The sequence below is a fragment of the Haliotis cracherodii genome, unplaced genomic scaffold (assembly GCF_022045235.1).
Source record: "Haliotis cracherodii isolate W230 unplaced genomic scaffold, xgHalCrac1.p SCAF_23, whole genome shotgun sequence".
NCBI lineage: Eukaryota > Metazoa > Mollusca > Gastropoda > Lepetellida > Haliotidae > Haliotis > Haliotis cracherodii.
Window position 1 is genome coordinate 2,108,541 of NW_027266279.1, and position 15,951 is coordinate 2,124,491.

General features: G+C 40.9%; 1 protein-coding gene across 1 annotated transcript; it reads right to left on the reverse strand.

Annotated features, from left to right (window-relative positions):
* Positions 1–1,986: 1,986 nt before the first annotated feature.
* On the reverse strand, positions 1,987–6,738 carry LOC139471832 (uncharacterized). Its single transcript, XM_071254333.1, has 4 exons — positions 6,613–6,738; positions 3,855–3,932; positions 2,930–3,037; positions 1,987–2,205 (listed from the first exon to the last, which is right to left on the reverse strand). Exons 1-4 carry the CDS (start codon positions 6,652–6,654, stop codon positions 2,059–2,061), a joined length of 375 nt encoding a protein of 124 aa, XP_071110434.1. The 5' UTR covers positions 6,655–6,738; the 3' UTR covers positions 1,987–2,058.
* Positions 6,739–15,951: the final 9,213 nt, after the last annotated feature.

Sequence of the window (15,951 nt, forward strand, 5' to 3'; positions counted from 1 at the left end):
GTCATTGTAAGTGATGCAGTAATGTAAAAATACAAAAGTAACAGTTTTATGTACCCCACACAGTTGTGAAGTTTGGTTGCACAGATTGCCACTGGTGAAAAAGCAAAGACTCCTGATCAGATACCACTGAACACATGCTGGAAGAAGCACAAATTCAAAGTGGGAAGAGATGCTCATGTCTGCAGATTACTGTGTCTTGTCTGACCCTTGTCTGCTGGGACCAATGCTTTCTTCTGAGGTATCTAGGCACACCATCAGACTTTGTGGGCTTCTTATTCGTGGCATGCGGTTGTGTTGCATAGTGAAAGTAAATATCTGGGGCCTTGGATGGTCTTCCAACTCTTTGAGGTAGTACATTACCAAAACACTGTGATCATCCAGGCAGTCACTTTTTTTTTGAAGTTTCAGTGTTTTCTAGTTGATATTCATAGATGCTCAATTTGATGATCTATGCAAGAAACTTCACATTATGGCATGATAAATGGCATGTTTCTGTTTTGTGTCCAGTTTTGATGCAAGCCTCCGCCATACAGCAGTTACAGCTTGGAGTAGATCGTAACAAGACTTCAGGTGTAGATAACTTAGTTTCCTTTTCATTATCAATTTATTATTAAGTTTTTCACTGTTTTTGTCAATTTGAAAACTGTTTGGGATCAAAGATGGACCTTAAAATGATTACCACAATAATCTATTGTATTCCCCAATGCAATGTGTACACAAAAAAGAAGACAAAAATAAATTCAGACTATTACGAAAAGCGATGAACTGAACTCCTCAATTTTCTTAAAGAGATACTCCAGCTAAGATAAAGGTTACTTCCCTTCATTAATCCCTTACCATTGTTTGTGTACAATTGAGAACAACCGAAATATATGGCTATTCCAAAAGAAATAAAAACTAAAATCTGGAAATATGCTTGCATTTTTTTATGTCTGTTATACTAATAAGGATCAGTTCCCCGTTCCTCAAAGCGATCTTAGCACTAAGGCTATCGTAAAGGCCCATACTTTAACATAGGCTGACGATCGTCGAAGTGCTGAGACCGCTTTGAGGAACGGGGCCCTGGTCGTCACATTTGTGATGTGTTGTCCTGCAGGCCCGAGACCTTCGTCACTTCCGGCCTTTTTCTCACATCAACCCGACACAGAGACTGTTCATAGTGGCGTTAAACCAACCCATCCACTCACTCATCGTGCATCAGCAGCATGAATTGTTGCTCAAGTTGACAACGCTTGTTGCCTTGACGACTAGAATTCTGGGTTATGCTTATCTTCAGAAGTGACGAAATAGCTCTGTTGATTGCACGCTTTTGTTCCCAAATGTGTCAGAGGACGCTGCTCACAATATCAGTCAACCGTGAACTTCCGGGGTAGAAGAGGGATTCAGCAACTCATGCTTGCCGTAAAATGCGACTATGCTTGTCAGAGGCGACGAACTGGAGCGCGTGGCCAGGCTTGCTGACTTGCCGTTGATGCATGCCATTGTGTCCCAGTTGCGTAGGTCGATGCTCATGTCAATCACTGAATTGTGTGGCCCAGACTTGTTTATTACAGACATTATTCACTCACTCACTCTCGCTGCAGGAACAAAAGCTCTATAACCTTATCATTCAATTAAATAAGGATGGGACCGTTTCACCTTAAAATTGATGTTCAAAAGCGATAACCAAGTTTTAGATTTTCACTAACATGCATATGAGTGAGTGAGTTGGGTTTAACGCCGCTTTTAACAGTATTCCAATCAAATCGCGGCGTGTCAGCTTTATGTGTGAGGAAAGCCCGAAGTGATGCAGGTTTCAGACGTTTACCACTTCGATGAAACCCACGAGCACGGGTATGGTGCTGACAAACCTAGAAACATAATCGGGGCGAACCGGGATTCAAACCCACAATCATAACTCTGCACAGCTAATCGCGGCGCCTTAGACGACTGGGCCACTCGTGCCCAAAACATGCATTTGAAATTTGATGACAAAAGAACAAGGTGTTTTAATAATTAAATTATTTTATCAAAACTTGTAACAAAGGGAGACATAGTGACTATTATGTTGTGGACAGTTCAGGCAATGCTTCCCACGTCAAGGTTATAGATTTCGCTCCTAAAGCAGAGCGCCCTCAGTAGCATGTCGCCATACTTGGAGTGCACCTTGTCCAGCGCTGTGAGTGTCATGTCCTTCCCGGCCTCGATCACAGGGATGACTTTAGCCTGGAAACACATTGGCATGAGAGAGAACTTCAGCTTGGAAACTCAGGGACATTAAAGAGAAGTTCAGCTCAGAAACTAAGGGCATTTAAGGATACCATTAGCCCCTGAACAAACGGATGTCTGGGGATGATATTTCGCCTATGAACAGAGAGGACTATGGGATACATTTAGCCCGTAAAAGATGGGAAGCAGGTTACCTTGAGCCTGTGAACAGAAGGCAATATCGGGATAGGTAATCTTGAAAACCGAAGAGTGTATGGGTAACTTTAGCCTGTTTAACCGGGACATTTTGGTTAACGTTAGCCTTGAAAAAGGTAAACATGATAACTAAAGCCTCGATACAGGGAAAACGGGGATAACATTAGCCTTTAAACATGGGAAAAGGGGTTAACTTCTGTATGGAAGTATTCACATTCTCATACCAGGGATGCTGGGACATACTAGAGCATAACAACATTGTTATTTTGCCAAGGTTTTGAAATGGAACTTTGGCATCAGGACCCACAGACTTCAGAAGCTTCAGGCCCTGGCTTTACTCTTCTGGACCTTATTATAAAACTTGCAGATTTCTGTGTCAAATAAATCAACATGTAAATTTACCGCAGGCCATAAGGACCCATGCAACTTTGAAACTATGGGCCGACACGCATGCGCTTACTTCCAACAGCGGATAGCTCGACGGTGACACGCCTAGACGCTGCATGCCATCGAAGTGAACACTTACATAGAAGGCTTTCCGGGAGATGGCGTTACTGAGCGTCTTCTCAAGGTCGGAACCGGCTGGGACATCAGCGATATAACAGTCCAGACTGCGCATGATCATCAGAAGGTGCTGCAACGCACAGGTAAACATTCAGAAACCACACGGGTTCTTTAATCGCCCTGATTATATTTCTAGGATTTTCGCCACCATAGCCGTGCTCATGGGATTCAGATAAATGAGACCTGCATCAATTCGGGCTTTTCTCCCAGTGAGAAACGCAGTGATATAATTCGTATACTGTGTTCCGGGTGGTTAATTGTTGAAATGAATGAAAGATGAAATTTATATCAATGGCAATGAAAGCAGATGCCAGTCTCATGACATTAACACGAATACCGACTTAAGATTTATGTTTCACTTCATTTATTAGATTAGTCTCGTGGAAATCAGTAGGTGCAGCCTTATCAACTGTGAGGAATATTACTAAGTTTTATTATTCCCAATATATAACTAACGGTACAACTAACTTGACAAAATACAAAAGCAGTTACGACAATGGCCTTGGCATATTTTCAGTTCTTTAAATAAAAGGGGGCACGGGTGGCCCAGTCGTCATTGGCGCCGCGATTCGCTGTGCAGAGTTGCGGCCCTTGGGCACACCAGATACACGAATCCCGGTTCGCCCCGATTATGTTTCTAGGTTTGTCAGCACCATACCCGTGCTCGTGGGTTTCACCGAAGTGGTAAACGTCTAAGACCTGCATCACTTCGGGCTTTCCTCCCACATTAAGCTGACACGCCGTGATATAACTGGAATACTGTTAAAAGCGGCGTCATGAAACGAACACCACATTATGCATAATATACGGTTGGACTCGACGGGTCATTTAAGGTCATATTACATATTTTCAAACCTTCGCGTATTCGTCTTTCTGGTAATACTTACAAATTCATCATGATACTGAAACCTATAGCCGCTGACGGTCGTCTCGTAGTCTCCCTGATGGATGGGGAGGAATTGAGCCTGGAAATAATGAATTACTGTTACTGTTAAGACATCACCGAGCAGGTCATCGCTCCAACCCTGCAGACCCGTGAAGATCCGGGTAAGAGCAGGCCTTCAGCAACCCAGGCTTGCGGTAACAGGCGACTATGCTTGTTGTAAGAGGCGACTAACGGATGGGTGGTCAGGCCCGCTGTCTTGGTTGATGCATTTCATCGATCCCAATAGCATGGATCGATGCTCATGATATTAATCACTGGATTGTCTGGTCCAGACTCGATTTTTTTTACAGACCGCTGTCATATAGCAGGAATATTGCTGAGTGCGGCGTTAAAAAACCAACCAACTAACCCTGCAAGAAAAATATCCGGAAAAAGCAAGGAAGTCTACAATACTGTGTCAAGTTTAGATTTCTTCTCGTCCTAAAAGAAGAGGTCACGTGGGCTCTTCTTTCCATTATGTATCTAAAGACAATTTAACAAAAGAAATAACTTACGTTTCATTTAAGAGTTCAAATGAGTAGTAGAAAACTACTTAAATGTCTGTGTAGTATTGATAAGTAAAAACATTTCTGTCAGGACAAGTGCCAAACGAAGATGAGGGCGTGAAAATTTGTTTTGGGACAGTTGGCTTTCCCGTGCAACGGAAGAATCGATTTCCACTGAACAGCGGACTGCAGTGTTGATGGAGCGTGACAGTGCACGCGCAGTTTATGCTCCGGGTATTTGCCAATGCTCCACGTCGACTCGTCAATGCACAACATCAATGCACGTAAGCTGTTCCTATTTGTGACTTGAATGTTAATATTAGCTGTCTTCAACCACTGCTGTTGTTATTGACTGCACGGATATATGCAGGTCCAAGGCTTTACTTTACAGTTGGTAAACTTACCTTTAAGCTATAAATAGACTTATCACAGTTTGAGACCATGAGGTTATCTTAATATCACGAGTGTGTTAATATATAATGGCAAAACACTAGTTCTCTCATCGAAGTACTAGCTTGGGTTTAATCATCCGGAAATTGAATGTTGTCTTCTGTGGAATCAGGCAATTTGTTATTGTTATATATATTACTCAAAAAAGTTTAAGGACATCCCAATTCTTTCACATTACTTTTGTTATATGACAAAAGAATCGGGTGTTCCTTCACTTTTTTTCAGTTGTATATGAGATTTAAAAAATATCTACAACCATTCCCTGAATGTTTTTGACACACTTGTTTGAAAGTGTTAATGAATCTGCACTGAATGTCCGTTCGTAAATAACAAACGTGGTCTTCATGAAACTTTATTTCATTCACGATTACTTTCTGTAGACACGTTCGGGTCAAGTTACATTGACTGGTAAGCTAGCAGTTGATCTCAACAGATGCCCTTTCCATTGACTATTAATGAACTGCCGGGCAAAAAAAGTATATACTTTATTGGGTTTGATAAACAAAATCTTCACAAAAGAAAGTATATATACGTGATTGGATTTGACCAAAAATATTCTGACTGAAAATTATAGCCTGATCTGCTGCAGGCGTTAAATATCGCCTTCAATAACCGTATCAAATGCATCACCATCGAATAACTTTTTCTTGTTTCTTTCATTTTAAGCTACCATCAAACAAACATGGTGCATACTTTCTTTTGCCCGTCAGTGTATATCGGAGAATAGTATTTCTCTACACATACTGTCATTTAAACATTTTCTCACCTTGTACATGTGGTATCTTGAGACGTGTGCTGCGGCCACATGTTCATGACAATGTGCAGTATAAAATGTACGTAATTATTTATATATGCAGTATATCAGAAGAAATCAAAGAGTACATATTTTTATATTTATTATATTTGGGACAGAATGGTATCATTATATGCAGGCATAAAAGTAAGTTGAGTTTCATATATACTTGTACAAGTCTCTAAGGCAATGATAATTACAAAAATCATAATTTCTAGATATATAAACAATTCATAACTTCTTGATTAAAAATAATAAAAACAAGCTGTCCCTATAAAAGACTGTACTGTCCGCTTATCTAGATTTGCCTGATATAGATCCATGGCCCGATTTAAGCACCACTATTACGGCGGGGTCACCTCAAATGGGTTTCACACTTGCCCGTATGTCAAATCGAACTCGGTCTTCTTCATGATAAGAAAACTCTCTAGCCCCTAGGCTACTGCACAAACCCACTTTAGTTATGTAGGAGGATAAAACTTCAATCTGAAGTTGTCTTTACCCATTAGTTTGAGGTCAAACGAATGACATATGCATATGTATACTCGGCTAAACGCAAGATAATGGTATCGTGGCATCGCACTTACACTGATGAAAGATTTTGACAATGCACGGCACGACATTAGGCAATTGTAGGCATGGTAGCCCATGATATTGATAAAATTGAAGTACTGACAGAAACAAATATGAAATTTAAAGTTAATTTTCAAGAGGTATTTTCAGTCGAAAAACAAATCCACTTAACATATTTTCAAAATATTTGTTATCTTCATGACACTTTTAAAGAACAAGTTAACAACACTGGTGAGTTTGAGAGTGAATTTTGTTGGACGCTTTGGTTTGTGTTTTTATCGATATGGTTCGATAGTAAGAATAATTTACAGATAGATATGGCACTGTTAAATGTTACGCAGGACAGTCTTATAACAGTGAAAACAAGTAAAAAGAAAAGATACATAATAGTTACTTACTGAGACAGCAACAAGGAGAAACACGAAAACAAGGCCAGTCATGTTGGAACTAAATAATTCTTCTTGACCCACTGCGGAAAATACTGATTGCTTGTTGCTGGGAAAGTGAAAGCTGTCACTGACGATAATCTCTGTTCGCTTCGCTTTTTATCTAAGCGCGTAACGACACCGGAAGATTTTGTGTATGAACACAGAGACATTGTGCTTCCTTGCTTTAATCTCGTTAAGTCCGGGGGGTGAGCTGCAGCGTCCAATGTCCGAGTGGTCAGTTTCCGGTCATCATGGCTAGTTTAACGGTTTCCGTCAGCATTCAGAAGTACATTCATGTCCTTGTTGACACAGATATACGATCATGTCCGTATTTTTCTTGTATGTTCTATTTTTAACTGAGTAGTTTGAAGTTATTTGTTTGAAACATTCCGTTTGTTTGTTTTAGATGATCCGCATTTTTGGTTCACACCAGTTGATATAAAAACGAAAAGGAAGTATATATTTTGTAAGATTTTTAAATATTCGCCCAAATATTGGAAATGTTTCCGTAATATATGATAATAGTTTTATACGAACTCTACAAACTAAAGTTCATTTCTTTGTAAATACTAAAGACAGACGAATAATTTCGTTCAATTTAAAAAAAACCAAAAACAATTGACATGTGACCCCTCTTATTGGGACTGTACCGTTACCATGGCTATCGCCCGCATTACCACATTATCGGATAAACGAATCTTGAGTATGAAGTAATGTCCCTATTATTATTCTTTCTGTTTGCCCGGGTTTCAGTGTATGTATGAGTTACCTGATGGCAATTAATAAGCCACTTCCATAATGACAGGAATACTCTATTAAAAGCTGTCCATTGTTCGGTTCCGACTGAGCGTATGTCTAGAAATCACTATCGCATTGTGATGATACAAGGTTTTCGCGGAAAGGTTAGCGTATCCTGCCAAACCGGTGGTCCCCGTCACAAACACATGCAAAGGCAAGTCAATTGGTCACCTGAGAAACACACGAGAACATATGGTAAATTCAAAATAGAGAATTACATCGGCCATCATTTTGGTGACTGATGCGTCAAATTTGGAAATGTCCTCTACATGTTAAAACAAAGCAAAACGCTAAAGACTATCACTCTTCGCTCACACATCTTTCACTCTCTTTGGACTCACTCACTCACTCACAGAAACTTTTATCGTACGTAAAATCCTAGGTTCCCCTAATAATGTGTTTGGGTATATCAGCACTACATCTGTCTGGCAAGTATAGAAAACGTTTGAATAATAATGAGACAAAGTCACATGACACATTTCACAGTTTGTTGAGATATTCATGTAACCAGTGGCAACAAAAACGCATTGACCCAAATAAAAAAAGTGTACGATTGCGGTTCACGCAATTTCACCAAACCGTTATAAGAACAGAATAAAAGGAATTGTGTATTCATAAAGAATATAATGCCGATGCGATGTTAAATTTTAACTCACTCACTCATAAAGAATAGTCGCTGAAACCCCACGCACCATATCAAGAGGCGGAGAAAAAAACGAAATGTATTCATGGTTTAATGAAGGTTAATTACTTGACATTCCGACTGAATAAACAACAATGTACACACATGCTTAAAAATCAATTTCCAGTGAAACTTCACACTATAGATTTTCAACAAACTTCACACAGTTTACTCATGTGGGGAATCGAACCCGGGTCTTCGGCGTGACGAGCGAACACTTTAATCGCCAGGTTAGGAGACGGTATTTACATTTAAAATGAGTGAGTGAGTGAGTTGGGTTTAACGCCGCTTTTAACAATATTCCAGTTATATCGCGGCGTGTCAGCTTAATGTGGGAGGAAAGCCCGACGTGATGCAGGTCTCTGATGTTTACCACTTCGGTGAAACCCACGAGCACGGGTATGGTGCTGACAAACCTAGAAACATAATCGGGGCGAACCGGGATTCGAACCCACAATCATAGGGTTCTGGTGTGCCCAAGGGACGCAACTCTGCACAGCAACCCGTGCCCCCTTTACATTTAAAGAAAATTAATAGACGTTAAGATATTTTAAGAGCATGGTCAAAGTTCAAAGGTCACGGAACATACCATATTAATACGAGACATGTCTGAGTAATGCCGACAAAACGTTTCATATTTCAGTGTGGACAATGGTTGCAGAGGAGAAGATGCTTTCGGGCGACGGCGTCGGCGGCGCCGACGACACCGGACCGAGCTGACCATGACATGAACTCAGCTGACGTCTTTCACTTAGGTGAGCTAAAAGTAAAAACCCTATGACCTGACTTTGTGTGGTATTTCATGCATAATTTAACCTTATATTGTTCAAGGCAATTCAAATATAATCGGGGCGGCGGGTAGCCTAGTGTTTAAAGCGTTCGCTCGTCAGGCCGAAGACCGGGTTCGATTCCCGACATGGGTACAATATGTGGAGCCCATTTCTGGTGTCCCCTACCGCGGTATTGCTGGAATATTGCTCACTCACTCACTCACTCACTCACTCACTCAAATATAATCCTTCTTGTCAGATGAACACAGAAGTTCTGCACCAATATGTTGTAACACAAACCTGCACTTGTGTCGGGGCACTTGTGTCGGGCATTAAAATAGTTGCCGAAGTATATAAATGTGAAATGACGATGATATTATTGATGATGATAATGATTTATTGCACGAAACACCATAGCCCTGATACCAAGTATTTACCGTATGTGGTGGCTAATTATGAAACCCATGAATGTAAATATATCGCGAAGATACATTACAGGCGGTGGGGGTGGGGCTGAACACTATGATGGACTGCGTCGATGGATTTTGTTGTTTACTTTTCAACATTATAACCTCCGAGGTCCACACACTTCTACCAGCGATGCTTGAGTGCAGGGATTCACCCCACTTGTGTAGAACGTCATCTCCATTTGCTTCGTGCTTGCCAGACAGTCCTTTCTTCAGGTTTGGTGAGAGGTGGAGATCAGACGGTGCCAATTCTGGTCTAATCTGTTCAAAGTCAGTCATGCATTGCAGCCATGGCAACAACATTGTGGAACCACTCTTCACCGGAATACCAGTAGTAAGTGAAGTTTACTCACTTCGTGAATTTCACTGTTCACTCAGACACTTGTTCGGAGGTTATACTAGTACTTACCAGTTATGGCCCGTCGACCCTCGTTGTGACACCCGGTATTTCACAATTATTTTCAACCCGTGAGGATCTGGGTCAGAATAGGCCGTCAGCAACCAATGCTGGGCATAAAAAGGCGTGCAGGCTTGCTGTAAAAGGCGGCAATGCTTGTCGTAAGAGGCGACTAACGGGATCGGGTGGACAGGCTCGCTGACTTGGTTGATGCATGTCATCGTATCCCAATTGTGTAGATCGATGCTCATGATATCAATCACTGTGTGGTCCAGACTCGATTATTTACAGCCTGACGTCATATAGCTGGAATATTGCCGAGTGGGGCGCTAAATAACAACCAACAGCAACCAACACAATTATTTTTTATTATTTGATTAGCATTACTTAGAAGTTGACGGATGACAAAGTAGACACAATTTATAGATAACAACTTCTTTAATACTGTAAAGGCGACGTTTCGGTATAGATCCGTATACCGTTGTCAAGCAAGACTGAATGAGGTAATAGTACAAACAATATATAGAAGGTGGGGGATTAACAGTAGAGGATTAACAGTAACAACAATAGCATACAAGAGTGGGATAACATGAGTAAGTAATAACAACAGAAGGATAATACTGTCACAACATGATGGACAGAGAACTCATAGCTGGAAGCCAATAGGACATGAAGCCAATTTGACAGGATAAGTTGTATAGGTGTAGCGATTATTTTGCTCAATGAGTTCATAGTAGGCGGATGAAATGTAGTGGCCTTGACCTCTGTTGATTGATGGCTTGTGGCGGCGAATGTGGACAGCTTCTGTTAGTTTTCTTTCAGTGAAATCATGGAGGTTGTTGGCGAGGATTTGGACGTTGTCCCAGTTGATGTTGTGATTTGGACAGTTGCTGATATGGTCCGAGATGGCTGATTTACTGTCGGATTTAATGGTGGAGGTTTTGTGCTCTTTGATTCTGGTGTTGATTGGGCGGGATGTTTCACCGACATAAGATTGTCCACAGTTGCAGTAAATTTTGTAAACTACACCTTAAGGCACTGAGGGTTTGGTTGTGTTCCTGCTGTTGGCTCTAAGTAGGGTACTGAGGGAGGTGGAACTGGTGAATGAGCGACATGATATCTCAGTGGGCGAGCACAATAAAACCGGCTTTAGTCAGGACTAGTGCGCGCACACACACACACACAAACACACACACACACACACACACACACACACACACACACACACTAACACACACACACACACACACACACTAACACACACACTAACACACACACACACACACACGTCGCATTATAAGTGCAATATTATTCAACGCGAAGTTAAATCCCATTTCACCTCACCTCACCACCACCACCTATTGATAAGAACAGTATTGCAGTGGGTGCCTGTATTCATTAACATACAGGGCGGGGGGGGGGGGGGGGGGGGGGGGGGTAGCCTAGTGGTTAACGCGTTCGGGTAAAATGCAAAGCAACGGTGACAATTACAAGACTAGTGGCATTTTGCTACAGGGTATATGGGAGAGGAATACGATTCTTTCACCCACAGTGCTCTCCCTTTGGAACACCTGAAGTGACATTCGTCACCACTCGCCCCTTTCCGTAACCTGCAATTCGGCTTGTCCCCGGAGTAACACGAGTTGGTCACGAATGTTGAAGTGACCGACATGTTCATGCAGCTGTGGCCAGAGTTGAGTTTACCACGCCCCACGCCCCACGCCCCACGCCCCACGCCCGGGGGAGAAGGGTGTCATCTACATTGACCCTCTTTTTAAAATATGGATACTTCTAACACGACATATTATATTTTCGAAGATGGAATGTTTTCAGCACTTAGCGCATACTCTATATCTCCAGGGCTCGTATTGAGTTTGGGTAACTTGGCATCGCGAGAACCATGGGGATGGATCCAGGGGTTAGGTTTTCCGAAATGTGAGCCCCGGGGATACAGAAGTTGTACTGTTAGTAAACAGTTGTATTTCGATTTCATTGTGTGGCGCAATAGTATTAGACACATAACAAATAATCATCAATTATTTTTCCATCCTTCCCGTTTTGTACATGTGATGGGTTATTCTCTGTACAGAAAATATATCGAAAAACACTTTTCCAAAGTTGACCTGAATAATATGTATACTATTCAAGTTCGACATATTTTCCGTTTTGTACTTTTTACATACAGATAGTACATACAGGTGGGTAATTACTCTGTATAGAACTATACTTTAAAACACCTCAATAATCCCTACAATCTACACTATCCAAGATGTGACGTCGGACAAAATGGCGTATTCTGTACCACGTGGGAGGGTTTTTTTTATGATTCTTTCACGTTGCTTGTCAGGATCACGTACCCGAGACCATTCTCAGTTATCTCCATTTATCGCCTGGTTCACAGTCTTGCAGCGGCCGTTGTACACACCGAAATAGAACAGACCCTGTATCTATGCACCGGGCGTCATAAACACAACAGCCTTCCAGTATCAAGTACGGTAACTATGACAACAGTTCACACTGTCGGCGTCTCGAGACTCTCTGCTGAAATTCCTTACTCTGGGTAGAGGAGCCTGTCCGTATACAACAGTCTTATTGCGATCAGGTAAGTGTTGTTTTACTTATGCTTTGAAATATACATACTATCATTAGATAATTCAATATATAACGATATTCAATAAGCAGATATGGCATGCATTGTTTTTTTAATTTAAGTTAAATCTTTGGTTCGGTTCAAAGAGAAATACCATTCTGAAATAAGAAGGAAAAGGCGATTTTTTTACCCATATTTTTGGCAAGATCTTCGGAAAAGAAGTTAGTTATTATTTCATCTTTATTCCATCATTTTAATGCAAAGTATTCTACATAAATGTTATTCAAAAGGCGACAATATTCTCAATGTAGTACTCATTCGTATTCAAAATATTCATCTAGATAAGCTATTTGATGTCTTGTTCTGCGGATCAGCTGAAATTTTACACATTGGAATTATGGCGCACAAAGTACTTCCGTCGTTCCATTATAAATGTATTTAAGAGATCACTCAATAATATGATTCAGTAATATTATATAAACTGCCGCGCAAACGAAAGTAGAAACCTGAAAATTGGATTTGAACCCAAAATTACAAACGTTATCAAAACGTTACTAGGCTGAAAACAGTTGCCAAAACACGGATAACTTTTGGTCCAAAACACACTATGATACCCGTATCAAATACATTACCATGAAATAACTAGTTATTTTCTGTTTCATTTTTAGCCACCGTCAAACGTGAGTGTAAGCTTTCTTTTCCCCGGCAGTTCAAATTACATTATGAACTCTAATTTAATACAAATATCCCTAACCTTTCTTAAATATATCGCATCTTAAGCCGTATAAGTGTAATTCAACGCAATAATGTCGACACATTTGTAACATTATAACTGGTTATTAATCTCGCTAAATCGAACTGTGATAACTCGATATATTATTTAAGATGGAACTTTATCATCCTGGCAGACATGTTTGTGACAACGTAGTCGGATATCAACACTCCGCCCATCTCGGATAATTGGTACATTTGGGCAGTCATTGTTTTCATATTTGTTGATAAATTTCATTGATAAAAATGAATATAAGCTCAGCGAAACCACAATAATAGTTACTAATAAATAACACATTTCCAATTTATAAAGGCAACATCACAGTAGCAGGTCGAATCAATAGCACAAGTAAGGAAAGTATTTTTCATTGACAGGTGAAACGTCTCAATGAGGCTGCGATGACACAAAAAACAATCTGACATTTCACATGCACAACACACACATCACATTGATACTCCATATGCACAACACACACACCAAATTGATACTCTACATGCACAACACAAACATCACATTGATACTCCATATGCACACCACACACACCACATTGATACTCCATATGCACAACACACACATCACATTGATACTCCACATGCACAACACACACATCACATTGATACTCCATATGCACAACACACACACCACATTGATACTCCACATGCACAACACAAACATCACATTGATACTCCATATGCACAACACACACACACCACATTGATACTCCACATGCACAACACAAACATCACATTGATACTCCATATGCACAGCACACACACCACATTGATACTCCACATGCACAACACACACCACATTGATACTTCACATGCATAACATACACACCACATTGATACTCCATATGCACAACACATACACCACATTGATACTCCACATGTACAACACATTGATACTCCACATCCACAACACACACCACATTGATACTCCATATGCACAACACATTGATACTCCACATGCACAACACAAACATCACATTGATACTCCATATGCACACCACACACACCACATTGATACTCCATATGCACAACAGACACATCACATTGATACTCCATATGCACAACACACACACCACATTGATACTCCATATGCAAAACACACACACCACATTGATACTCCATATGCACAACACACACACCACATTGATACTCCATATGCACAACACACACATCACATTGATACTCCATATGCACAACACACACACCACATTGATACTTCACATGCATAACATACACACCACATTGATACTCCACATGCACAACACACACACCACATTGATACTCCATATGCACAACAGACACATCACATTGATACTCCATATGCACAACACACACACCACATTGATACTTCACATGCATAACATACACACCACATTGATACTCCACATGCACAACACACACACCACATTGATACTCCACATGCACAACACATTGATACTCCACATCCACAACACACACACCACATTGATACTCCACATGCACAACACATTGATACTCCACATCCACAACACACACACCACATTGATACTCCACATGCACAACACACACACCACATTGATACTCCATATCCACAACACACACACCACATTGATACTCCACATGCACAACACAAACATCACATTGATACTCCACATGCACAACGCACACACCACATTGATACACCACATGCACAACACACACAACACATTGATACTCCACATGCACAACACACACACACCACATTGATGCTCCACATGCATAACACACACATCACATTGCTACTCCATATGCACAACACACACACCACATTGATACTCCACATGCACAACACATTGATACTCCACATGCACAACACACACAACACATTGATACACCACATGCACAACACACACAACACATTGATACTCCACATGCACAACACACACACACCACATTGATGCTCCACATGCATAACACACACATCACATTGCTACTCCATATGCACAACACACACACCACATTGATACTCCACATGCACAACACATTGATACTCCACATGCACAACACACACATCACATTGATACTCCACATGCACAACACATACAACACATTGATACTCCACATGCACACCACACACACCACATTGATACTCCACATGCACAACACACACACCACATTGATACTCCACATGCACAACACACACATCACATTGATACTCCATATGCACAACACACACACCACATTGATACTTCACATGCATAACATACACACCACATTGATACTCCACATGCACAACACATACAACACATTGATACTCCACATGCACACCACACACACCACATTGATACTCCACATGCACAACACACACACCACATTGATACTCCACATGCACAACACACACATCACATTGATACTCCATATGCACAACACACACACCACATTGATACTTCACATGCATAACATACACACCACATTGATACTCCACATGCACAACACATTGATACTCCACATGCACAACACACACAACACATTGATACTCCACATGCACAACACAAACATCACATTGATACTCCATATGCACAACACACACACCACATTGATACTCCACATGCACAACACACACCACATTGATACTTCACATGCATAACATACACACCACATTGATACTCCATATGCACAACACACACAACACATTGATACTCCACATGCACAACACATTGATACTCCACATCCACAACACACACACCACATTGATACTCCACATGCACAACACACACATCACATTGATACTCCATATGCACAACACACACACCACATTGATACTCCACATGCACAACACAAACATCACATTGATACTCCACATG

What these genes read in the sequence shown, in the direction of transcription:
- LOC139471832 (XM_071254333.1), bottom strand. Translation starts at nt 6,654, where the DNA reads ATGACTGGCCTTGTTTTCGTGTTTCTCCTTGTTGCTGTCTCA. An exon ending in TTCTCCTTGTTGCTGTCTCA is followed by an intron (nt 3,933 to 6,612) that starts GTAAGTAACTAT and finishes CATTATTTCCAG; the next exon opens with GCTCAATTCCTCCCCATCCA. An exon ending in TTCAGTATCATGATGAATTT is followed by an intron (nt 3,038 to 3,854) that starts GTAAGTATTACC and finishes TGTGCGTTGCAG; the next exon opens with CACCTTCTGATGATCATGCG.